The sequence below is a fragment of the Sturnira hondurensis genome, unplaced genomic scaffold (genome assembly GCF_014824575.4).
Source record: "Sturnira hondurensis isolate 20B ecotype Veracruz unplaced genomic scaffold, ASM1482457v3 Scaffold0014302, whole genome shotgun sequence".
Classification (NCBI taxonomy): domain Eukaryota; kingdom Metazoa; phylum Chordata; class Mammalia; order Chiroptera; family Phyllostomidae; genus Sturnira; species Sturnira hondurensis.
Genome location: NW_028086933.1, coordinates 4,047,547 through 4,074,224, shown reverse-complemented (window position 1 = coordinate 4,074,224; position 26,678 = coordinate 4,047,547). Strand labels below are relative to the sequence as shown.

The following is a 26,678-nucleotide window of genomic DNA, read 5'->3' as shown; positions in this document are numbered from 1 at the left end:
CGGCGTAGGGGGCGGTGTCCGCGGCGCCGGAGGAGGAAGTGGTGAGGTTGTTGCTGCTTCTGCTGGCTGGGCTGGCTCCCGGCTCCCGGGACACGGAGAGGAGCCGCCGTCTCCGTCGCTGCTTTGCGCTCTCCTGCTGTTCTCCATGTGCTTCGGCGACGTCGCTCCCCTTCCTCAGGCCGCCTCTTATTCCGGGGTCTATGGAAGTAATGGAAGGACCCCTCAACCTGGTGAGTGGCCCACAGAGGGTCGCCCTCGGGCTCATTTGCCTGAAGAGCCGGGTCTGATTCCCTTGGTGTGGCTGACTCTCGAGGCCAGGAGACGGGTTTGGCTGGGGTGGCCCTGAAGGCTGCGGGGCGCAGGCGGGCGTGGCCCCACAGCTGCTGCTGGCAAGCAGTCCCGTACTTAGACCCCCTAAGGGAGCTCAGGGAAGCTCCCGAGCCTGTTTCCCGCCGCCTCCCGGCGCCCCCTGCCGCAAGGCCCTGAGCGAGGGGCTTCCCCCAGCCGGGGCTGCCACTTCAGGCCTGAGGAAGTGCTTCCAAGCGCCACGTAAACACCTCCCTGCAGCCTGGAGAGACACTGAAACCAGTCAGGGTAGAAATGGTGTGTGGTACTGGGTTAAACTTCCAGCACAGATGGTCTGAAGTCTGAGACACTCCCCACTTTGGAGAGATGAAGTAATACCCCTCCTCACCCCCATTTCCCCTTTCCCCATCTACATTCAGATGCATAAATTGAAAGTCCCTTCTTGAATGTGTTAGGGTCGTCACTTTTAGCTCAGTTTCATCACTTTAGGCATCATGAAAATACGGGAGATGTTTTCTCAGAAAAGGTGCTGAGAGTTCATTTATTGTGTTTTTAGGCTGCAACACCTGAAATGGTGTTGCAATTTAAGCAACAACGAACGGAGAAACGCGTTCCTTTCTGACTGGTTGCTACATCTTGTGGTTTCCCAGAGAGAGAACTTGTTTTGTATACAAAAGTCAGATTACTTAAGGTTGCAGAGAGACCGAAGGAACTTTTAAGAGTCACAGGTTTGAAATTAAATTGCAGTGGTAGACATATGGAGAATTAATTTTTCATGTTAGAACTCTGAACCCTAGGGTCGTGAAGAGCCCTAGGCTGGATTGAAACCATTCTGTAAAGAAGCAGTAGAACCTGGTAGTTTAAGAGCATATATTCTGGAGTTAGACTGCTTGAATTTGAATTCTGGCATTGTCACTTGAAAGCTGTGTGACCTTAGGTGTGTTAGTCGATCTAACTTTGCTGGTTGGTTGTGGGGATTAAAGTAGCAAATAGGTGCAAAGGGCTTAGAACAGTATATGCTACATAGTACAGTGTAAAAGTTAGCTATTATAACTAGACCATAAACCCTTAATTTAAAATCTCACTTGTAAAAAGAAAGGTTTGGGCTTGTTGAACTTGAAAATCATAAGATTCTAGGACCTAAAGCTGTGGTTCCCAAATGATTGGTATCAGGTTAGCTGATACCAGTATTTGAGAAGCACTTCCCAGTTTTATTAAGTTGAGCCCTTCCCCCATTGGTAAGAGTTGTTTACACTTAAAAGAACTAGACTAGATTTGTGAGTTTTTTTAAAGGCCAGGGAAATGTTTTGCACTTTTCTTGTCTTTAAGGTGACATGCAGTTTGCAGTGAAATATAATGGATGGCTCAATATTGGAAGTTAACGGGAATGGTAGAAATAACCAGCAGTTTACATAGTGCTCCAAAGTTCAAGTGTCCTTGCAAAATGACCATTGGTTTAGTTCCAGTTAGCTTTACTTTATTTGGCTGCAGGCTGCAGCGGAACCCCAGCCAACTCCCACTAATGTGGTAGCTTATGAGAAGAAAGGAACTGGGTGAGCATTGTCGATGGAGCAGGAGAATCAGCAGTTTAGGGAAATTTAGTTAAGTGGTGGTAATTTAGTTAAAAGCCTTATCTTTTTATAGAGGAGAATTTTGCACGCAGTCTTGTTAGGCAGGTTAGCACAGGTTGGTAGGGAATCCAGCCATAAAATTTGTGGGCAAATATTAGAAATTTTGCATCTTGAATTCTTAAACCATTTGAGTCTGAAAGATATGAGTTAGAGCTTAGCAGTTTATTGAAGGATAACAGTACAACAAAGATTAACATTTGCTTGGATTATTTTGACTGTGCTGTTAAGTGCCAATGACAGGCCTCTGAATTTGTTGTCACTCAGTTTTATAAGACTTTTTGTTTGTTCATTTGTTTTTAAGACTATACATTCTTTTATTGAGCAGAAAGCCAATTTAGTATTCAGTTGACGTAAAATGAGAAATAGTTCTCAATGCTATGATTTAATGAGGAGGGCCTTAGAACATGTCAGTAGAGTGTATGGCCATACCACCCTGAACGCACCCAGTCTTGTCTGAAAATGTCAGTAGAATATACAAACTTCTTCTAATGACAGAGTGTAGTCCAAATTTATTGTATAAGGACCATTACAATACATAGGTTTATAATCATCTGTCCTCAGAGCATCCTTGGAATTTAGGAAGAACCGCTTCCCCATTTTACAGATCAAAAAGCCTAGGCTGAGAGAAGTAATTACTTAGACCAGTACTCAAGCGCATTTTGCATCGTAATTTGTTTTGATGGTATGACCTCTTCCTTGCAAGGCTTCTGCGTCAGTGTACTCATTGTTTTCATTTCAGTATGGTCCTTACCTATATTGAACTGTGTATTCTGTGTCAGCAATTAATGCCTCTGCTGTAGTATTGATTTTTTGTTAGGTTTGCAGAAAGGGCCTGAATTTTTGTTTCACAGGGTTTTTTTGTCAATTTTTAATATGGGAATATAATAAAAAAATACTTTATACTTAGGCATTTCTTTTGATACATCTAATTTTGGCATTGTTGAGTGCTCGTTTCAGATGTCAAAACTTGTGAGATAATTTCTGGTTCTTTGGTTTGCTTGCTGGCTATTTAGGAAGTGATGATGTCAGACCTTATTTTATACATGACTGTTGCTCATGCTTTGCTTACCTACTCTGTACACTCAACTGACAGGGTCCATGTGACTCCATGGCCACAATTGTACTCCCTGTTTGGCTCCTAACAGTGCTGAGGATATGTTTGTTCAGTAGTTGAGTTTGCTTCATTAGGGGTCAGTTTTTCTCATCTCAGAAAAGGAGTCAGCTATGGTCCAAGAATTGCCTTGTACAACTTAGAATCTTTGTAACTATTCCATGTTAATTATATTGTCAGTAAACTCTTTATATGGTTAAAAAAAAACTTTTAGAGCTGTTTGAGCATCTTCCTTGTTGCCCTGGAAATTTCCAGGAAAATTCATCCTGTGTCACAAGCGACCCTGGGCTTGTAGAAGCACTCTGGGGAAAGGCGGTGGTCGTTCACTAAAACTTATTTAACAATTACTAAGTGCTAGGGTTGGTATCAGAGACTTTGTGTTTTTTATTTTGTTTTTTAGTACTACATGAGATATTCCCCACTTTATGATGAAGACATTGAAATGTAAAGTAATTGCTGATAGTGGGATTTGAAAGCAAGATTCTAAATAAAATGTTGATGTTTCCCTCGGCTCATTGTTTGTTTTGACTGGTTCACAATGAGAAATTTATATATAATGACCAGTACATACATACATACATATGTGTGTATTACTACAAGGCTGCTACATTATGTATGTGTCTAAGGAACTGTGTAAAATGCAGGGACTCTCATTAATCTCACCCAAAACAAAAAGCGGAAACTCTTTATGTGATGCCAAATATGTACATAATACATATGTGTATGTGGTGTTATATTGATATACTCTAACATTTATTATTGGATATTTTGAAAAAGTGTTCTTGTGACCCACTAAATTGATTTCACAACTCACTAGCAGGTCAGATCCTGTAATTTGTCTTCATAGCAGATGGTGGCTTTGAGAAAAAGCAAGCTAAACTGGAAACTTTTTAAAAAATTGATTTTAGGAGTGGGGGGAGGAGAGAGAGAGAAACAATTTGTTGTTTTCCATATTTATGCATTCATTGAGTAATTCTTGTATGTGCCCTGACCTTGAGGATTGAACCTGCAACCTTGGTGTGTAGGCACGGCACTCTTCTCCCCCCCCACCCCTGGTGCCTGTGTGTGTATGTTACGTGTGTGTATGTATACTTACTTATTTTAGATTTTAGAATCTAAACTCTGAAACTGCATAGTGTTATTCTCATATTTGCTCTGATATACAGTAATGTTCTGTTGGCATTACCAATCTTTGATTTTGCTACCAACCCTTAACACAGCCTTTCCATCCTTCCATCCAACTGACCATTTAGTCATCCACCCAATTAACCAACAAATATTATATATAATTACTACATATCATCTACTCTTCTGGACTTCAAGGATTCAGCAGTGAATAAAACAAAGTTCCTATTCTTGCAAAACTCTCATCCCTTGTCTCTACTGTGTCTTCTGGCTCTGTTTTCTTTCTTTCTTTTTTTTAATTTTATTTATTTTTAGAGAGAGGGGAAGGGAGAAAGAGAGGGAAACATCAATGTGTGGTTGCCCCTCTTGTGCCTCCTTCTGGGGAACCTGGCCTGCAGCCCGGGCATGTGCCCTTACAGGGAATTGGACTGGCAACCCTTTGCTTTGCAGTTCTGTGCTCAGTCCACTGAGCCACACCAGCCAGGGCCTGTTTTCTTTAACATCTTAAGCATAGGAAAATTTTTTTTGGTCTTTTGTTTTTGTTTTCTTCCATTTCTTGGTGTTAATTCCAGTATATGGATAGTCTTTGGGTCTGTTTCAGTGGTCCTTTTCTCTTTAGCAGTTACTTCTTCACATGCCTAGTGACTTTATCATATGTCACATGTGGTGGATGATACATCGTAGAGACTCTGAATTTGTCATCTTCCTCTAAAGAGTGTGAACTTCTGTTCTGGTTGCCAGTTAAAGTACTGGTAGATCACCTTGATCCAGTCTAGTTTTAATTTTAGGCCTTATTAGGGTGGGTCTCTTTTACTTTTACTCATAATACCTAGCGTGTGGTCCATATTCTCAGGGCTGGCCTTTCTGGAATCTCAGGTGAAAGTGCCAGGTATTCACCAAAATTGCTGTACACTCTACACACAAACTGCAACCTGTCTCCCTGGCACTGTGTGGCTTCTGTTTGACCTCCTGGAATTGTGCCCTGTTGTGCAGTTTAGGATTTCAGCCAAGGACCTGAGAAGTGTGGGGGTGGGGGGTAGGGGGTGGTTGTTTGTTTTAGATTTTATTTATTTATTTTTGAAGAGAAGGAGAGAAACATCAAGGGGTGGTTGCCTCTCGATCATCCCCAACCGAGGACCTGGCTGCAACCCAGACATGTGCCCTGACTGGGAATTGAACCAGTGCTTTTGTTTTGCAGGCCAGCACTCAGTCCACTGGGCCACACCAGCCAGAGCTAGAAAAGTTGTGGTTTGTTTTTGTTTTTTTTTGATTTTAGAGAGCACAGGAGGTGGGGAGAGGAGGGAGGACAGAGAGAGGGGGAGAGTGCCAGAGAGACAGACACATCCTTGTTCCCTGACTAGCTAGGCATTGAACCCAAAACCTTGGTGCATCAGAAATACTCTCTAAACAACCGAGCTACAGGCCAGGGCCAGTTTTTTTTGTTATAATGTGTATTTTTAAGGTGTCTCTACTATAGTTCCTTCCAATCCTAGAGTTACCTCAAATTCCAGCCTTTTCATTCTGCTTGGGTTTTACTTTCCTGCACTCCATTTTTAAAAATGCCCTTAGAAAGAAAGCTAAGGGGAATGTAGGTTTCATAACTGGAGCAGGACATTTTTGTGAAAATGTAACCTATTATTTTTTGTTCAGTTAACCGTTTTTTAGTATTTTGTCCAGTTTTACAGTTGTTTATAGCTGGAGGGTAAGCCAGTGCAACCTGCTCCACCGTGGGTGGATCAGAAGCCCAGATTTCCATGAGAATTTCCAAGAGATTCTCAAAACAAAGTTAAATCAGATTATTGTAAACTCTGTAAATATCAGAAAGTACTTTAATGTGAGATTGTGGTGTCACGGAATCTAATATTTGATATTCAGTGGTAGGGTATCACAGTCCCGTGAGGATTGGCCAATCACTGCTTTTCCTGTTTAAACCTGCTTCTGTTAAACACATTTTTCCTGTTGAATCTACTTCTAAATAGAATTTAAAGCTGCTTAGAATAAAAGGCAGATGCCAGTATTATACTGTCTGTTGCTAGGTAACAAGTTATTCTTTTTTTATGGCCTAATAATATGCCATTCTACACTTGCACACCATATCTTCTTCATCCATTCATCTGTCGACAGACACATTGTTTTCATATCTTGGCTATTTTGGGGATAACTTGTTATCCCAAACGTTAGCACTTAACACAACACACATTTGTTATCTGTGTTTCACACAGTTTCCGCGTGAGGAAAAATGGCATAGTTTAGCTGGGTCCTTTCCTTGAGGGTCTCTCACAAGGCTGGTGTCAAGGCGTCAGCTGGGGCTGTGGTCACGTTGAAGGCTTCGCTGGGACAGGAGCTGCTTCCAAGCTCACTTGTAGGTTTGATAGCAAGATTCAGTTCCTTGAGCACTTTTGGACTGAGGATTTCAGGTCTTCGCTGTCTGTTGTCAGGCCACATTCATTCTCTTCCATGCAACGTGTTCCATGGGGCAGCTCACACCATGATTCTTGGTGTCATTAAAGTCAGCAAGGAAGAGGGAGTGCTACCAAGATGAAAGTGATAATCTTTTGTAACCTAATCACAGAAGTGACATTCTATATCACTTCCTGTGTCACCTTTGCTGTACTCTACTTTTCAGATGCAAGTCACTAGGTCCAGCCCACATTTGAGGAAGGGCGATTACACAGGGTGTGAATCCCAGGAGGCAGGGGTGGTAGGGCCATATCAGAAGCTGTTTACCACAATTGTTGATGAAGAAGCAAAGAAAATAAATACAAAAAACTCCCCCAAAATAACAAGAAAATATCCCATGGGACTACATCAAACTGTAAAGCTCTGCACAGCAAAGGCAATCAATGACAAAATGAAAAGGAAACCTATCTAATGGGAGAAAATACTGGGTTGAGCAAAAAGTTTGTTTAGTTTTTTCTGTAAAAGACACATTTTTTCATTTTCAACAATAACTTTATTGATTTAGACATTTGAGTATGTTGGCTATCTCCCACTATTGGCTTCTGGTGGTTAGAGGCCAGAGACGCAGGTAAACATTTTCCAGTGTATAAAAGACAGCCTCACAACAAAGAATTATTTGGCCAAAATATCAAGAATACCAAGAAACTGTGTGCACCACTTTTGACATGTTCAGTCAGTCACAGCATCTCCACACTGTGCAAATCTTTTTTTGTGTTTTAGCTACATTTTTACCTTTCTAGAAATAGTAAAGCATAATATGCCAAAACTGTTGCATATTTTTTCATCTTCAGTATTAACATAGCTGCACAAAAATTCATGAATTTCGATACACTTTTTAAAAAGATTTTATATATTTTTACTCAGGGAAAGGGAGGGAGAAAGAGAGTGAGAGAAACATCAGTGTTGTTGCCTTCAAGCATGCCCTCCCTGTCCCGCACTGGCCCACAACCCAGACATGTGCCTTGAATGGGAATCGAACCAATGACCCTTTGGTTTGCAGACAGGTGCTCAATCCATTGAGCCACATTTTCCGCCAGGAAGCTTTTTTATTTGTAAATGCACACTGATGTGATAGCTGTCACAATACAGCCTAACAAAATTGTTTCAGATGAAGGTAAAGACAACTAAGTGTCTTTAACATCTTACTAACATCTTACTAGATGTTAAAGAACATCTAGAACCATCTTACAGAAAAAACAAAAATTTTGGGCCAACCCAATATTTATAAATCATGTATTTGATAAGGGGTTAATATACCAAATATATAAAGAACTCATATAGCTCAGCAGCAAAAACAAACAATCTGATGAAAAAATGGGCAGGTTCTGCCCTGGCTGGCGTGGCTCGGTGGATTGAGCGCGGGCCTGCGAACCAGACAATCGCGGTTCGATTCCCAGTCAGGGCACATGCCTGGGTTGCAAACCGGTTCCTTGCAGGCTAACTACCAGCAGGGGATGCACAAAAAGGCAACCATACATTGATGTTTCTCTCCCTCTCTCCTTCCCTTCTATAAATAAATAAATAAAATCTTTAAAAAAAAATGGGCAGGTTCTGAATAGAGAAAAGAAAACATATAGATGGACAACAGGTACATGAAAAAACCCTCAGAGGCACCAATCATCAGGGAAATACAAATCAGAATCACAGTGAGGTGCTACCTCATACTGTGAGAACGGCCAGTTATCAATAAGACAAAAGAACAAATATTGGTGAGGATGTGGAGGAAAGGGAACCTTGTGCACTATAGAGGGGAATGCAAATTAGTGCAGCCACTAGGGAAAACTATGAAGATTGCTCAAACAAATTAAAACTATAACTACCATAGGATCCAGCAGTTCCACTTCATGGTATTTGTTTGAATAGAATTAAAACATTCACTCCAGAAGAAAAATGCACTGCCACCACCCTTCACATTCACTGCAGCATCATTTACAATAGCCAAGATATGAAAACAATGTGTCTGTCGACAGATGAATGGATGAAGAAGATATGGTGTGCAAGTGTAGAATGGCATATTATTAGGCCATTAAAAAAGAATAAAATCTTGCTGTTCGCCAGAACGTGAATGGGCCTGGAAGACATTTATTCAGAGTGAAGTAAGACAGAGAAAGACAACATGTAATCTCACTTCTGTGTGAAAGCTAAAAGAAAAATACAAACCCCCCCAAATTCATGGATAGAGAGAATGGATTGGTCGTGACAGAGGTGGGGAGTTGGTAAGGTAGGCAGAGTAGAAGTTCAAAAGGCACAAACTTCTGGTTATAAAGAAAGTCATGGATGTAATGTACAGCATGGTGACTGTGGTTAATAGTATTGTATTGCATATTTGGAAGTTGCTAAGAATAGATCTTAAGAGTCTTCATCACAAGAAAAATCTGTAAGTATGTTGATAGATGTTAACTAAACTTCTTGTGGTGGTGATCATTTCATAGTCCAGGGTGGGGCAAAAGTAGGTTTATAGTTGTGAATATGCAAAATAGAATTTATTCCTGTATTTATTCTTGTACCGATTTCCACATGAACAACTACAAACCTACTTTTCCCACACCTTGTAATACAAGTATCAAATCATTGTTGTGTACCCGAAATTAATATATGTCAATTACACTTCATGAAAACTTATTTAAAGACTGTCAGCTCTGTTGACCCATTTTCATTTCCCTAGTTGGTGTATACATAAATGAGCTGAGGGTTTTTTGTTTGTTTGTTTAACATTCTAGATTTCTTGTAAAGTTGTATGCATCAGGCTTATAGAAAACCACTGTGTTTTTCTAGTCTTGATTATTTTTACCATTCTAATATGTCACAGTGTACTAATCGATAGTAGTTGCTTCCCTTAGGATTATATATTTTTAACAGATATAACTGACATAAAATTATAGTAGTTTTAGGAATACAGTGTTAATGATTCAAAATTATATATATTGCAAAATGATCACCACAATAAGTCTAACACCCATCACACCATGCACAGTTACAAACAAAATGTTTTTAGATTCAAAGAGAAGTGAGATCATGCTTTCCTTTCCTTCTCTGTCTCCTGTCACTTTAGCATAATGCCCTCAAGTTCCATCATGTTGTTTCAATGGCAAGATTTCATTCTTTTTTTAATGGCTAAATAATATTTCATTCTACACACACAACCACATCTTCCTTATCCATTCATAAGTCTCAAAGTGCGCACTGATCTGAGGAGTGTGATGAAATCTCATGCCGTCTCATTCTGTTTTGCCCAGGACATGAATCATCTCTTCAGCGTATTTGCCATGTACAGGCATTCACTGCTTGATGATGGGGATAGGCTCAGAGAAATGTGTCATTAAACATGATTTCGTTGTTGTGCTGTCATAGAATGCGCTTACATAAACCTAGGTGGTGTAGCCTACTACAGTAATATATGCGCTGTACGTTCATTTATAACTGGCGGTGCAGTACTTCTCTTTCCACAGGCACATGAGTAATGCCTTGCACTATGGCATCACTAGGTGGTAGGAACTTTTTAGCTCCATTAAAATCTTTTGGGAACCACTGTCACATGTTTGTGATCTGTCAACTGTCAACATCACTGATCAAACTGATGTTACACAGTACATGACTGTATTGGGATGATTTTTGTCATTCTTTTTGTTAATGTCTATCACATTGATTGGTTTGTGGATATTGAATCACCTTTGCATCCCTGAAATACTGTAAATCCCATGTGATAATGGTGGATGGCCCTTTTAATGTGTTGTTTAATTTTGTTTGCTATTATTATATTGGTGATTTTTGCATAATAAAAATTTACAATTATAGTAATAAATGATTTTTAATGAATTAAAAAAGCCATTGCCCTGGCTGGTGTAGCTTAGTGGTTGAGTGCTGGTCTGTGAATCAAACAGTCGCTGGTTTGATTCCCAGTCAGGGCACATGCCCAGGTTGTGGTCCAGGTCCCCAGTATGGGGTGTGTGAGAGGCAACCACATATTGATGTTTCTCTCCCTCTTTTTGTCCCTCTTTCCCCTGTGTCTAAAAATAAATAAAATCTTTAAAAATTTTGAAAAATGTTTTTTTAAAAATAAGAAGTACTACCAAAATATGTTTCCTACAATCTTCGGGTTTTTTTTTTTTAAGATTTTATTTATTTATCTTTAGAGGGGAAGGGAAGGAGAAAGGGAGAGAAATATCAATGTATCGTTGCCTCTAGTGAGTCCCCTGCTGGGGACTGGCCTGCAAACCAGGCATGTGCCCTGACTGGGAATTGAACTAGTTTGCAGGCCCACGCTCAATCCACTGAGCTACACCAGCCAGGTCTGATCTTCAGTTTTTTAAAAAGGGCAGTTTATTTAAAAGATTTTATTTGTTTTAGAGAGGGGGGAAGGGGGGAGGTAAACATCAATGTGAGAGAGAAATATGGATCAGTTGCCTCTCATGCACACCCTGACTGGGGACTAAAGCTACAACCCAGGCTCGTGCCCTGACAGGGAATTGAACTCGTAACCCTTCGTGCTGCAGGATGACACCCAATCAACTGAGCCACACAGGTTAGTGTGGAGGGAAGTTTATTTAGTCTAGTCTCCCTAACTACATTGTAAACTTGTTGATGGCAGGCGCTTCCAATGCTTTTACTGTATTTTAAATAGTTAATTTTGACAATACTCATGTAGAGATGAGAAAACTCAAAGTTAAGAAACTAGTTCATTTGTCTAATAAATTTTCAAGCCTCAATTTGAACCTAGGTAGTTAAACTCCATCCAGAGTCTGCACTTTCTGGGTGTCTAACAAGTACCTAGTGGGGGCTCTCTCTATTTTTTTAATTTTTTAAATTGTTCAATTACATTTGTCCCTTCCCCCCCCCATTACTCTCCCTGCCCCCCTTCCTTGCCCAGAACTCGGGTTTTTTTAATAGAGAATTTTTATTACTCTGGTGCCAAGAGGCCTGGAAGAGGTGTGTATTTTTAATTGAGATGTAACTCCTAAATTGGCAGAGTGACAAGAGCGGACATTACATGGTGAAGTTGAAGGGGAGTCAGGAGAGCCATGAGGTTCTGTTCTCACCACTTAAGAATTTTTGTTTCCTTGGTGAAACAATTTATTGTTATTGTGGAGTTTGAAGTTTAATTGGGAGCTTCACAAATAGAGTTCAGGGTAGAAAGTGATTAATGATGACATGAGAGATATGATAGAGAAATAAAATTAGAGTGAGGTAGCCTCAGAGAGCAGCCCATCTGTGCACCTCAGTGTGTGTAGTAGCCCCCAGCTTCACCTTGGTAGGATCTCAAGCCCTGCTCCAGACCTACTGAATAATAGGTGGCATTTTAACCATGTCCCCAGGTGGTTTGTGTTCCATTAAAACTTGAGAAGTACAGGTCAGATCCATTTTACAGGTGGGAAAACGGGCCCTGAAGGATGAACTAGCTTAGCCGTTTACTTAGTAAGCCAGTACTTAAGCCAAGAGCCCTAGATTCTTGGCAGTGCTGGCTCTGAACCATGATGCCCATAAGATGTACTATGGGATGTCAGAGAAGGTTTGTCTCTTATGTAGGGCATCTTTCAAAAAGTTCAGGGAGGTAAAGGCATCTGCAGTTTCACCCCTTTTACCTTTTGTTTTTAAATTTCCTGCCTAAGACCTTGTTGATTGAGTACCACTTGCTTTGACTAGATTATCTGAACACATTCCTTAGAGAAATCATGTTCATCATAACTTAGCTTTCTTCGCCATGTACATGCTCTTCCTGAAAGATCTGTTCACCTCTGGGCACTATCAAATACTGCTGTGTTCAGAACATATTTTTTGCTCAGTCCAAGACTCCACGGTTAAAATGATTTTAAGCACACAGCCATGTATTGTTATTTATTATTATTTTTAGGAGTAAATCGAGGCTTAGAGAACAAATTTCTAATTTCAGTTGCCAAAGTGATTCTCTGGAGTATTTTTTGTGCATCATGAGTGGCACATTTTTTTGAAAAGCATGCTAGATTAATCACTTTACACCTGACAAAACAGATTTGTTTTTACTTTTTTAAAAAATTGAGGTGATGTAAAAAGGTGCACATAATAAAATTTACCTTCTTTATTATATTTAAGTGTCCAGTTTCGTAGCATTAAGTATATTCACAGTGTTGTGAAACAAATCTCCAGAACTTTTGCAATTTGCAAAGCTGAAACTATAGCCATTAAACAAGAACTTACTTTTCTTTCCCTTCAGCCCCTGGCAACCACCATTCTACTTTCTGTCTGTGAGTTTGACTACTTCAGATATTTTATGCAAGTGGGATCATACACTGTTTGTCTCTTCATAACTGGTTTATATTTCATTATTAAGCCTAACGTCTTCAAAGTTCATCCATGATGTAGCATGTGTCAATTTCCTCCTTTTCTAAGGCTGAATAATATTCCATTGTATGTATGTATCACATTTTGTTCATTCATTCATATATTGATGCACATTTGGGTTGCTTCCACCTTCTGACAATTGCGAATAATGATGCTGCGAACGTAGGTATACAGTGCTTTTCACAGTTTTAAAAAAGCTTTGCTAAGTAATTGGAATAGTTAGTGAGGAAAATATTACAGTAGCTATAGAAGACTTTAGTTGATTGTCTTTCTCCTTGCCTACTGTTTAACCTTGTGTAAGATATAACCTCTCTGAGTCTGGACCTCTTATAAGAGAGGGAAACAAGCATATTTACTAAGTTGTGGTAATTCCTTTTTTATGATGTTTTATTGATTATGCTATTACAGTTGTCCCAAATTTTCCCCGTTTGGTGCCCATGGATCGTGCATAGGTTCTTTGGCTAGTCCATTTACTGTGCATCCTCATGGCTACTCTGTAGCTATGTATTTATGCTTATTTTATTAAGTATATTTTATTGATTATGCTATTACAGCTGTCCTATTTTTTCCTCCCTTTCATTCCCCTCCACTCTGTACCCTCCCACCCTCCAGCGTTCCTCCCTTAGTTCATGTCAGTAACATGTCAGTTTTTTGGCTTCTCTATTTCCTGTGCTATCCTTAACCTCCCGGGTCTATTTTGTACCAACCATTTATGCTTCTTATTCCCTGCACCTATTCCCCCATTCTCTCCCCTCCCCCTCCCTATTGATAATTCTCCATGTGATCTCCATTTCTGTGAATTCTGTTCCTGTTCTAGTTGTTTGCTTAGCTTGTTTCTGGTTTTTGTTTTTTTGGTTTTTTTTTAGCTTCAGTTATTGGTAGTTGTGAATTTGCTGTCATTTTACTGTTCATAGTTTTGATCATCATCTTTTTCTTAGATAAATCCCTTTTAACATTTCATATAATAAGGGCTGGGTGATGATGAATTCCTTTAACTTGACCTTATCTGGGAAGCACTTTATCTGCCCTTCCATTCTAACTGATAGCTTTGCTGGGTATAGCAATCTCGGATGTAGGTCATTGCCTTTCATGGCCTCCCTTCCCAGTTTCAAGGACTGGCCTTGATGCCAGATACTTCATTTTCTCCCTTCATGCCATTGGTGCTGTTCAAGCTCCTGCCCCAGTGCTGGAGCTCAGAGGGAGTGAGCCTGAGTTCGTGTTTGGGTTCTTTAGGAGGAACTGCTTGGAACTCCAGAAGCTTCTTCCATTGACTCAATCGTTTCTAGTATTTGTAGCCAGCAGTTATGGCAACTTACCTTCTTGGCACTAGAACCATGGTTTGGGAGCGTGGTGTGTGGCTGGGACTCCTCACACCCTAGATATCTCTCCCACATTTTTATCCATCAAATGTGGATGTGGGACTAGCCTGTTCTGCATCCTACCGGTCTGGAGGGATGTAGTTTCTTTCATTCCATAGTTGTCAGACTTCCATTCAACTCAATAGCTGATGGTTCTGAGTGATGGTTGTTCCATATTTTAGTTGTAATTCTGATGTGGTTGTGCAAGGAGGTGAGCCGTGTTTATCTAGGTCTCCATCTTTCCCAGAAGTCCGGCAAAGTTGTAGTAATTCTTAATGTATAATAGAGAAGGAAGGAGACCAATGACCACTTATTTAATTCATTTACCTTTACATTCGGGGGCACTTTATTCATTTGTTTTCAGGACTTTTGAGTTTGTCTTTGTTGTTTGATGAGCTGTACCTAAGAAAATCTTTACTGTAATATTAATTATAGGTACCATTAATTTTCAACTGTACAATGTACAAATTTTATACTTTAAAAACATAAGTAACTTTAAGGTTGAAAGAAGAATGAGTTGATTCGAGAGAAGCTTGGATTTTAGTATTTAATGAGTAATTTCCTGATTATAGTTGTTAAACTATGCAAACTAGTCAAAGTGTCTATAAAATAACTTATTAAAAATCAAGAAAACCCATTTTGAGTAGCAGTCTGTGATTGTAACTCATGGTTAATCTCTGAAGAGTTGAAGAATGTTGATTCTGAAGGAACTGAGTGTCTGGTGTTAACCTTACCCGTTTTTAGCAGAGTAGGAAAGTGGACTGCCCTTTCGGATGCTGCCTGTTAAAGTGCCCAGCACAGGTATGGCTGTAAATGGTTTGATGTGTGCCACAAATAATGTTCATCTTCTTAAAGATCTTTTTAAAAAAATATATGTCTCTCTTTGTGATTCAGAGTAACTTAGAAATGTTTGTTTCCTAGGCTCATCAACAGAGCAGACGAGCAGATCGTTTATTAGCTGCAGGGAAATACGAGGAGGCTATTTCTTGTCACAAAAAGGCTACAGGTGAGTATTCTAAGAAGTACTGAGTCCAAAACCGTAGGGCAATTAATCTTTGTCCAGTATCTCAACACTTTATTTAAAGTGAAAGTCATAGTAGTAATGATGTATTGTTGCCCTTATTGATCCACTGGAACATAAGCTTGCATTATTTTTTTTAAAATATGGTTTATTGATTATGCTATTACAGTTGTCCCGGTTTTCCCCCTTGGACTCCCTCCACCTGGTTCCCTCCTTCCCTTCAGCAATCCGCCCCCCCCCCGCCCCCTTAGTTCATGTCCATGGGTTACACATGTAAGTTCTTCAACTTCTCCATTGCCTATACTGTTCTTAACATCCCCTATCTATTATGTACCTACCCAGTTATGCTTCTGAATCCCTATACCTTTTCCCCCAGTCTCTCTTTTTTCCCTCCCAGCTGAAAACCCTCCACATGATCTCCATGTGTATGATTCTATTCCCGTTCTAGTTGTTTGCTTAGTTTGTGTTTTAGATTCTGGTTGTGAGTTTGTTGTTATTTTAGTGTTCGTAGTTTTCATATGATCTTAATCATATAGTTGATCTGAATCATTTTCCTAAATACATAAGTCCCTTTAAATTTCATATAATAAGGGCTTGGTGGTGCTGAACTTTTTTAGCTTTACCTTATCTGAGAAGTACTTTGTCTGCCCTTCCATTCTAAATGAAAGCTTTGCTGGGTAAAGTAATCTTGGGTGTAAGTCCTTGCCTTTCATGGCTTCGAATACTTGTTTTAAGCCCCTTCTTGCTCACAAGTTTTCTTTTGAGAAATCAGCTGATAGTCTTATGGGAACTCCTTTGTAGGTAACTGTCTCCTTTTCTCTTGCTGCTTTTAAGATTCTCTCCTTATCTTTAACCTTGGGCGTTTTAATTATAGTGTGTCTTGGTGTGGGCTTTTTTGGGACCAACTTGTTTGGGACTCTCTGTGCTTCCTAGACTTGCATGTCTGTTTCTTTTGACAAATTAGGGAAGTTTTCTTTTATTATTTTTACAAAAAAGTTTTCCATTTCTTGCTCTTCCTCTTCTTCTGGTACCCCTATGACTCAGATGTTGGCCCTTTTGGTGATTTCCCAGAGTCGTCTTAAATTCTTCTTCTTTTTTTTTTTGAATTGTTGTTTTTTCATTGTGTTCTGGTTAAATGTTTATTTCTTCATTATGTTCCAAATCATTGATTTGAATTCTGAATTCCTTCCCTTCACTGTTGGTTTCCTGTAGATTTTTCTTTATTTCCCATAGTACAGCCTTAATTTCTTCCCTTACGCTTTTGCCGTATTCAGTGAGAACTTTGAGCATCCTGGCCACCAGCGTTTTGAAACTCTACATCTGATAGGTTTGGCTATCTCCACGTTGCTTAATTCTTTTTTCTGGGATTCTATTCTGTTCCTTCATTTGGGCCATATTTCTTTGTCTACTGACTCTGGCAGCCTCCCTTTGTCTGTGTACCAGGTAGAATTGCTTTGATTCTGTTTAGTGCAGCTGCTAAATTGCATGGGTTGGAGCCTTGGGTATTCGCCAGGACAGGGCAGTCTTCACTCTGTGTGCAGGAGAGGTCAAAGTGGGGACAGTGCTGCTGCTGGCTGATTTCTGGGGTCTTGCCTGGTCCTCACCCTATTTCTAGTCACTTTACCCACTTCCAGTGTACCACTGGCGCCCCTTCATCTGCTGTCCTGGTTGTGGTTCCCAGGCTGGGTAGGTTGCATACTCCTCAGCTCTCCTGAGAAACTGACAACTTCTTCCACAGCCCTAACCCACCCTGGGTTTGCAGCACTTTCTCTTCCTGGCACTGGAGCCCTGGGCTGCACGGTCTGGCCTGGGCTCGCCTGCTTACGAGGTGTCTCCTCGATTTTTATCCACCACATGTGAATATGGAGTTCCCTGTCCCTTCTGCCACCATCGCCTCCCCGCTTCTCCATGGCCCCCTCCCCCACCCACTCGCCACTGCCACACCAAGTCCTCTCCACCCAGATTCACTGTCTCTGCCCATCCTGCCTGTCTGGGGGTATATACCTTCTGTAAACCCTTGGTTGTTGGACTTCTGTACAGTTCTGGGTGGTTTTCTGGCAGTTCTGGGTGTCTTTCATTTTTAAGTTCGTTGTGTTCCTTATGGTTGTGTGCTAGGAGGAGAGGTTTGTCTACCTATGCCTTCGTCTTGAGTGGAAGCCGCCTTAAGCTGCTTGCATTGTTCTTTGGGTGTGTTGGATTTCCTCTTAACCCAGTCTTTCTTAACCTGGATGCACATGCCGTGTTGGTAAATGGTTCCTGGACACACGTCTTCTGAGCCCAAAGATGAACCTAAAGGCTGAAGTGATTGCAAGAAGTTTGCCTGTTTATCTTATTATAGAAAAGGAGCCTGGATTTCAAATAGTTAGCTATTTTGGGTTTGGAAAGTAATCACTAGTTTAACTCCAGTTCTCACTGAGTTTGTTTTCTGAGATGTTGCTACGACCCATCAAAACTCTTTTCTGCCTTGGCTGGTGTGGCTTAGTTGATGGAGTGCTGACCTGTGAACCCACAGGTCGCTGGTTCAATTCTCAGTCAGGGCACATGCCTGGGTTGTGGGCTGGATCTTCAGGAGGGGGTGTGAGAGGCAACTGATTGCTATATCACTCACACATTGATATTGCTCTCTCTTTTCTCTCTTCCTTTCCCCTCTTTAAAAGTAAATAAAATCTGGCCCTGGCTGGTGTAGCTCAGTGGATTGAGCACCGGCCTGCGAACTAGAGTATCGTGGTTCAATTCCCAGTCAGGGCACATGCCTGGGTTGCAGGCCAATTCCCGGCAGGGGACACATGAGAGGCAACCATACATTGATATTTCTCTCCTTCTCTCCTTCCCTTCCCCTCTAAAGATAAATAAATAAAATCTTTAAAAAAAAAAAAGAAATAGCTCTATAAAAAAAAAAGTAAATAAAATCTTTAAAAACTCTTTCCTGTGCTTTTTCCCTGGCTTCCCTTCTGAATATTTCATCTATATAGTCATGCTTGTGATACCATGTTGATGATAGCTTTATTTGAAGTATAAAATTTAGAGTAGTTGGCTTCTCATCAAACACCTAATTTTGTCCCAGTTGTACAAGCTACCACACATTGAACATAGATCGTCAGGGCGTGTTTTGTACTGTTTTTTGTTGGATGAATAGCAAGCCTAAAAGCTTTGGGAAAGGGGGTGTTCTATTTGTGCTTCATCCCAAGCCGGCATAGCCACCTCTCTGAGAACAAGCCTTCTCAGCTTCGTGCTGGAGTAAGAAGAAGGTCCCTGCCTCTCCCCACAGACCAGCACGATCATCAAAGCCACTCTCATTCCTGCAGAGGCCGCCCTCCTGTGCTGCTGAAGTACAGACCGTGCGGTGGACGCTGGCGTGTGTGAGTCCTCTGCTCTCGGTGGTTTTTGCCTATAAGTCAGTGATTTTTCAGAGAAAATTTCAATTCACTTTTTTAAAGAATTCATTTTTCCACTGAAGTGTACCTCTTCAGCTCTAGAGCTGAGCACATAGTAGGTACCCCACAAATCTTTAAGCGTTTATGATGAGTTTTACGGGAGCTTTATACAACATTAAACTTGGTAGGTAGTGCCCTTTAAATCTTTCAAAAACCCTATTTTGTTAGCAATCAAATTGTTAAATTTGTAGTCGCTATAAAGAAAATAGAATGTACGATATACTATTTAAGAAAACCATGTTGTGGATGAGTGCCACAGTGAAATGATGCCTTTAGTTAAATTACCCCGAGTGGTCGTGATTACACATGTATAACATATTAAAATAGAATGGTTAGCATATTTTATGCATTGAACAGTAGGGTATTCTGGATATCTCAAAGGGAGAAAAGTTCCTTTCATTCCTAACCTACATCCTGTCTTTATTTGAAGACTTAAAACTAATATTGGGCTTTAAACACAGCTCCCCCCTTTCTCCATGTCTAAATTCTGTGGCATTCTCAGTAGAAAAGATGAAGGCAGCCTGTTGGACCCCATTAGCTGTACTTATGGATGTAGAACTTAAGTGTGAAGAGTTAATCCCACAGAGCCGATTTGACTGGGAGTTTAAACTTGGTTAAAAATAGCCTCGTGGCACATTTCGGAGTGGGCTTGTCAATGTAATGCTAGTTTGAAAACTAATATAGTTGGAATGAGCTCGATGTTTTCTCAATTGACTGACATTTAGAGCTTGTAGTAGTGATGTTTTGGGAGGTGTGGATGTAGATATATTTTGAAAGGAAGGAATTTAGTACTTGGAAGCCATTTTAAAGCTTTTATTTATTTTTAGAGAGAGAGGAAGGGAGGGAGAAAGGGAAACATCAGTACGAGAGAAAAACATGGGCCAGTTGCCTCTTGAACATGCCCTGGCCAGGGACCGAACCCACAGTCCTGGCTTGCGCCCCGACTGGGAATCAAACCCGCAGCCCTTTGGTTTGTGGGACGATGCACAACTATCTGAGCCACAGCAGTCAGGGCTGGAAATCATTTTAGAGATAGGACAGGGAAAGGTTCATGAAGGAAGACTGAGAGGACAGAAAGCCCGAGCTGAGAGAACTTGGGACACAAGAAGGGGCCTCTGTGTTAAAAGTCAAAGGTGAGAGGAGATTCTGAGTCTAAAAATGTGCCTCGAGATTACATAGCTAAGGACTCATAGCCTGTGCATTTTGTAGTTTTGATAGCGTTTGTTTTGTAAATGTGTTGAATAAGGAAGTTACTTGATCTCTCTTTACTTTTGGGGGCAAGGCAGGATCTACTGTTGAGGTGAACAGCGGCTGCATTAGATAAAATGAACATACAAGCATTTGTTTGACAGGCAAACTGAGATGCCAAATCTCAGGAAGGGAAAAGCTGTCTGGGTCTGGCAGGAGGTGGGGAGGAGGGGAGAGTCCCATTACCCTCTAATATGAAAAAAGAAAAGAGGCCACAAACTCCAAGGATTCAGTGTTGTTAGAAAAATCTATTGCTTAAAACCCTAATTAACAGCTGTCACTGTCAGTCTTCTGCTGTCCAATTCCTTAAGTGGATTTAACTTCTTTCACAGACAGCAAGAAGAGCAAAAGCTTAAATGGGAAGCTAATAATATCTGATGACAATGTTTTGAACTCAGAATGGACATTTCAGATGAGCAGGACCTCAGCGTACAGTGTTTCTGTGTGTTTGGTGGAAAACAAGTCTTGACCTGACCTTCCTTCCATTAGACCAGAGACATGAAAAGGATTCAGAACTCAGAGGCAGCGCTTTGCTGTATGTCCAGATAGGCCGTACATTTGTACTTTGATACCAGAGTCATGATAGAATAGTAAGTATTGTTATTGTTTTAAGAAGTAATAGATTCTTCACATTTTCTTAGTTCCTTTTCCCCCCGTCCTTTGCTTAATATTTACTTTAAATATTAGCCTTGTGTCATAATTGAAGTAAGCACTTATTTACTTACAAAGATTTTAGAGGGGAAAAGAGGGAGAACGAGAGAGAAACATCGATGTGAGAGAGATACATCGACCTGTTGCCTTTCACACACCCCCAACTGGGGACCCAGCCCACAACCCAGGCCTGTGCCCTGACTAGGAGTTGAACTGGCGACCCTTTGGTTCTCAGGCTGGCACTCAGCCCACCGAGCCACGCCAGCCAGGGCTGCAGCCACAGTCGTCCTTCGCTATATCACGTTCACTGACTTGTGGCTTCACAGTATCATGGGTTTTTTCACTAAAGCATCGCGATACAGTGAAGCCACAAATAAGTGAACTGTGACAAAGTGAGGGGTGATTGTATACTTCACTTGTGAGTACCCATATGGAATTTTATATGTCTTTAAAATTACATAGGTTTAAGAGCATAGAAAGTGTTTAAGAGCATATGAAGTGTTTATAAGAGTGGGAAAGGTTTATAGGAGTGTGGGAAGGGTGGTTTATAAAGCCTTAAAATATATGTAAATAACAAAATAAGTATAATGCTGCTATTTAGCAGATTTTCACCTATCACAGGCATCTCTGGAACGTAACTCCTGCAATAGGTGAGGGATCACTGTGCTTTAAACAACAATGTGACTCCTATTGAACTCTTTGCTTTTTGACATTTCAGTGTCTGGGCATCTTCTTCTGTCTTGTTATAGTTTAAAGATTCTGCAAAGGGAGGCGTTCCAGTTGTTTTACGTTTGGTTTTGCCAAATTGTTCCATTTGTTAAGAAGGTAGATTTATTTATTTATTTATTTATTTATTTATTTATTTATTTATTTTTTGAGCAGATTGTCTCCGAATGGAGAAACACATTTGGAGTTGTTTTTTTTTTTTTTTTTAAGATTTTATTTATTTATCTTTAGAGGGGAAGGGAAGGAGAGAGGGAGAGAAACATCAATGTATGGTTGCCTTTCGTGGGTCCCCTGCTGGGAGCTGGCCTGCAGGGAACTCGCCTGCAACCCAGGCATGTGCCGTGACTGAGAATCGAACTGCGATCATCTGAGTCGCAGGCCCACACTCAATTCACTGAGCTACACCAGCCAGGGCCTAAGAAGGTAGATTTAAAACAAACTAGTTCAGACAGAGACAAGTGTATGCAGACATAATGGGAGGGGTGGCTAGGAAAACTCATCTGCACTGTCAGAGCAGTATCTAGACCGCATCATCAGGGTTACACATGAACAAAAGGAACAGGAGGAGTCTCTATGCAGCTGTACAGACTTAATGTAAGAATAAAAGAAAAAATATTGAGGGAAATGTAAGTGGCTGGAGCAAAAACTGTATAACCACCTCTGTGCTTTCCCTGGTGGAGGGAGCATCCAGTTAAGCTGTGTCCTGAGACTGTGGTAGAACCCGAGACGGCAGTTCTGAGTCATGGGCTTGGGAAAGCATTAATGTATTTGGCTCAACACTAGGCAGGAAGATCAACACTAGACAGGTAGCAGTGCCTTGTGGTATCTGCAGAAAGGCAAAAAAAGGGAACTTAATGTAGATATGAGGGATACTGGAAAGTTTGTAGTGAGCAGGAGATAAAAAGTAGAGATTAAATACAATCTGTTAGTAGTTTTTATTTATACCTCATCTTGTTCCAACAACTATATAGAAGGCCTTAGAGAGGAATACAGCAACATACAAAATGTGATTAAAAAGAAGTAGATGGAGACTCCATAAAAAGATAAAATGAGGAAGGACTGGGAGTCTGGTTCACAAAATGCACTGTGCCTTCTTACATACTTGGTAGGAGAGCTTGGCTTTACCATGCTAGCAGTCAACTCAGGAAAATCATGGGTTTTTATGGTGACTATTTAAATTTAAACAAATTTAGTCACCTAGGAACTGATCTTAAGATGAAAAAGAAGTTTATTAAGTTATTGACCATTTATGGTTAGGTCGATAACACTATACAAGGTCTGTCTGGGAACAGTGCAGCCATTGTTAAAATAACGAGAGTGGTTCATGTGAGTGACATCAGCATAACCTCACAGCCAAGGACAGTGGACCGGAATGCACATGTGTGGACAATGATGACTTCATGTACTAGTCAGTAGGGCTGGTAGACGCTGTTGAGTGAGCGTGTGCACTGTGTGGCTGTCACATTGAAAATGACTCAACAAGTAGAGCAGCAATTCGGCGTCCGAGTTTCCTTTAGGCTTAAACATTCCTCCTTGGGAATGATTTAGGTGATTCAGAAGACCACAGCTGAGACCAGCTGGTGACTGGCAGCTTCATCACAACAACACGCCTGCTCATGCATCACGTCTCAAGCAGAGAGAGTATTTTGGTGACACGGCACGTCACCCAGATGACTCTGCACCCCTACAGCCCAGATGTGGCGCCCTGCGACGACTTCTGGCTCTTCCCAAAACTAAAACTACCTTTGAAAGGGAAGAGATTTCAGACTGTCAGCGAGATTCAGGAAAATACAACAGGGCAGCTGATGGCAATTCCAACAAAGGGTTTTTCAGAGTGTTTTGAACAGTGGAAGAGATGCTGGGAGAACTGTGTGAGATACCAAGGTGCCAACTTTGAAGGGGACCGAGACAGCATTGTCCTATGTACAATGTTTCTTGTATTTTGCACCTTCAATAAATGCTTCTATTTTTCATTTTTATGTGGCTGGAAACTTTCAGGACAGACCTCGTATACTGTTTTTGACAACTTGCTTACAGCAAATGTCAAGAAGTTCTTAGGGCTTTTAACTCCCTGATTCCAGAAGGCTGTTGGCTTAGCTCAGAAACAAGTTGGTAAGTTCTTCAGGAGGCCCAAATGATGGTCCAGGCGTTCATGTGGGTAGAAACGTTGCTGATAATCAGCTCGTGATATTTTTGTGAGCATAATGAGTAATAGCGCTTTGATACATTCCTGTTGAATTTTAATCCTCACTAGTCCTAGTTTCTGATTATGCCATCTTCCTTAATTGTGTAATGTGCAGGGATTTTAAAGACCAAGCTCCTGGAAGATCGGGGAGGGAACCTCTACTTTTAATTACCAGTGACGTGGTTTTGAACCCCTGCCTTGTTTCTCTTCAGGGACAGAATAACTAGCAGAGTTGCTTCAAGTTCGTGTGTTTGTCTCTTCCTTTGACCCATTAATTACAAAATGATGACACTCGTTAATATGCCTCTTTCTTTTTAAACCAGCATATCTTTCTGAAGCCATGAAGCTGACACAGTCTGAGCAGGTGAGACATTTTCTTAATATTTGCTGTGAGGTTTAGAAGGATGTTCTTGTGAAGAATTGTATATAAAATAAAGTATTGTGCCCCTCTGAAAACACATAATTGAAATATAGGGTGAGGCAAAAATAGGTTTGCAGTAGTTCATATGGAAAATAATAGAATAATTAATAAGAAATAATACAAGAATGAATTCTTGTTTTATATACTCACAACTGTAAACCTACTTGTGCCCTGCCCTGTATATAACATGGGCGGAAGAAGAATACTTTAGAAAGCAAATTAAAACTAAACGAACTGTTGTTGAGGTACCAGACATGGTGTGTAGACACTTTTGTCCCTTTTTCCCGGGTGGGTACTTGTGCTCTTCTCACACCTCGGGTTGCCGGTGTGTCCTGGAGCCCCTCTTGGGGCCTTTCATGGTGACTGGCTCGTCTCATCTGCTCGCAGTGAGTGAGTGAGCAGGCCTGGGCAAGGAGAAACCGGTTGGCCTTCCCTTTGCTTCTCAAAGATAAAGTAAATCTTATTTTTTCCTGAATTCCTATGTAATTTTGCTACTTTTAAATTTGTTTCACCAATGGCTTTAATTTTTTTTCTGTGTTTGGGGAAGGCCTCCCTGGGTTTTTAAAAAACCTTTATCCAAAGATGATTTCCTGATTATACAAGTGGCAGGTACGTAGGAGATGCTCGGTTAATGTCTGTTTAATTGAATTAAGGATATCCTGTCTGTGAGGGGACGGCAGTGGCAGGGGAAGAAAAAAGCACCAACTCCTCAAACTGAACCGAGAGAACGTAGAAGTCGGGTTCTGCCCGCACACTGCCCTTTGACTGTGGAGGACTGTTCGTGTGAGCCTCCCGCAGACCCTGTCAGTGAGGACTTCCTAGCTCATTGGAGAACTGATGTCTAAAGAGGGAATTTTTCTGACTTTTAAGTGGAGTACCTGTGGCATTGCAGAGTGTTAAAGCCCATTTTTAAATGACTCAGAATGTCGATTTGGAATAGGACTTCCAGAATGAATGGTATTTTGTTTATATTCACAAGCTAACAGAAACATGTTAGCTTACCTAAAAGAACTGGTTATTTTGAAAAAATTTAGAGGTTCAACTGAATTGTAAACATAGTATATGAATTTTTAAGTGTTTCCGGGTTATTCAAAAGGGAGAATCTTGGAATAGTGTTTTTTGGTCATTACTAGAGACTTAAAATGTTAAATGGCTCCTTCCTTTCTGTGTCCTAGGCTCATTTGTCACTGGAACTGCAAAGGGACAGCCACACGAAACAGCTCCTGCTCATTCAGGAGCGGTGGCAGAGGGCCAAGCGGGAGGAAAGATTGAAAGCCCAGCAGAGCACGGACAGGGATGCCGCTGCCCAGCCTCAGGCAGCTCACAAACCCTTCACTGAGGACGCCGAAGGCCAGGGTCTCCTCCCTCACAAGTACAGCCCTTCCGCAGAGAAGCACCCGCCTGAGGTTCAGGGCGTCTTTGACAGGGAACCAGACACACTGCTATTTTTACTTCAGCAAAAGAGTGAGCCAACAGAACCATGCATTGGTAGCAAAGCCCCTAAAGATGATAAAACAATAATAGAGGAGCAGGCAACCAAAATTGCCGATTTGAAGAGGCATGTGGAATTCCTTGTGGCTGAGAATGAAAGATTAAGGAAAGAAAATAAGCACCTAAAGGCTGAAAAGGCCAGACTCCTAAAAGGCCCGGTAGACAAGGAGCTCGACGTAGACGCCGATTTTGTAGAAAAGTCCGAGTTGTGGAGCTTGCCGCCACATTCAGAAACCGCCGCAGCCGCCTCAACCTGGCAGAAGTTTGCAGCAAGTACTGGGAAAGCCAAGGATATTCCGATACCCAATCTTCCTCCCTTGGATTTTCCCTCTCCAGAACTTCCCCTGATGGAATTCTCTGAGGATATGCTGAAAGGATTTATGAATAATTAAAATGGAAGGCCATAGAAGTGAGAAGAGGAAATAATACTGTTAATCCCGAAGGGAAAAAAGGGAAAACCACACGCAAGGGTAATCCCAGACAGGCTTCATCCCCCGGCAGGCGCACTGTGCGGGCGAGGCATCGCCGGGGTTGGAGACAGTCACTGTGAAACGTGTCGCATACCTGATGTGCTGACTCGAGCTGAGGAGTCCAGACTTGGCAGACACTGAACTCTTGGGGGTTCACTTTCTCCTGATACAAACCAAATGGCTACCTGGAATAATTTTTTCAAGCAACAGTTTTTCTTATCTTCAGGGTTAAAATGTATAAAAGTATGTTATGTGTAATTAATCTATAATGCCATAAATGATAATGCAAAACCTAAATAATACGGTGACCTGCGGGGCTGCCTTATATTTGAAACATGCTTTCTATCATGCATTGACTGTATGCATTTGTCATGCACATTTCATTTGTTTAGTAAGGCGTGTAAGACACACCTTTCTAGGTGAAACTCTGTGCCACACTTTGCACTACTCATAACATAATGATAACCTCAAGACTATCAGGAGAAATATTTAAATTTCCATTTTATGAAGAACCAAATTATTAGTTATGCTTTTTAAAAGAAAATTACCAGTTTACATAATTAATCAGGGTGCATTTTAAGTTCTAACTTTTTGTTTATTGTATAATGCATCATTTGAAAATACCAAGGAAATATCCTTTTGTTTTTAATGATGCGTGAGTGGAAGTAATGCTAGTTGGCAGTATTTGATTGTAAGAAATCAATAAAGTCGTTGTGTTTTATACC

General features: G+C 40.9%; 1 protein-coding gene across 2 annotated transcripts; it reads left to right on the top strand.

Annotated features, from left to right (window-relative positions):
• On the top strand, positions 1-26,678 carry NRBF2 (nuclear receptor binding factor 2). Of its 2 annotated transcripts, XM_037062690.1 has the most exons (4): positions 2-230; positions 15,228-15,312; positions 23,895-23,935; positions 25,168-26,678. In XM_037062690.1, exons 1-4 carry the CDS (start codon positions 201-203, stop codon positions 25,873-25,875), a joined length of 864 nt encoding a protein of 287 aa, XP_036918585.1. In that variant the 5' UTR covers positions 2-200; the 3' UTR covers positions 25,876-26,678. The 2 variants fall into 2 exon arrangements, with proteins under 2 accessions (XP_036918586.1, XP_036918585.1); XM_037062691.1 differs by lacking the exon at positions 15,228-15,312 and having other exon boundaries at positions 1-230.

Bases quoted from the DNA above. Each gene is read 5' to 3' on its own strand.
- NRBF2 (XM_037062690.1), top strand. From the start codon at position 201: ATGGAAGTAATGGAAGGACCCCTCAACCTG. The intron at 15,313-23,894 runs GTGAGTATTCTA...TTTTTAAACCAG, and splicing joins TTGTCACAAAAAGGCTACAG to CATATCTTTCTGAAGCCATG. The intron at 23,936-25,167 runs GTGAGACATTTT...TCTGTGTCCTAG, and splicing joins AGCTGACACAGTCTGAGCAG to GCTCATTTGTCACTGGAACT.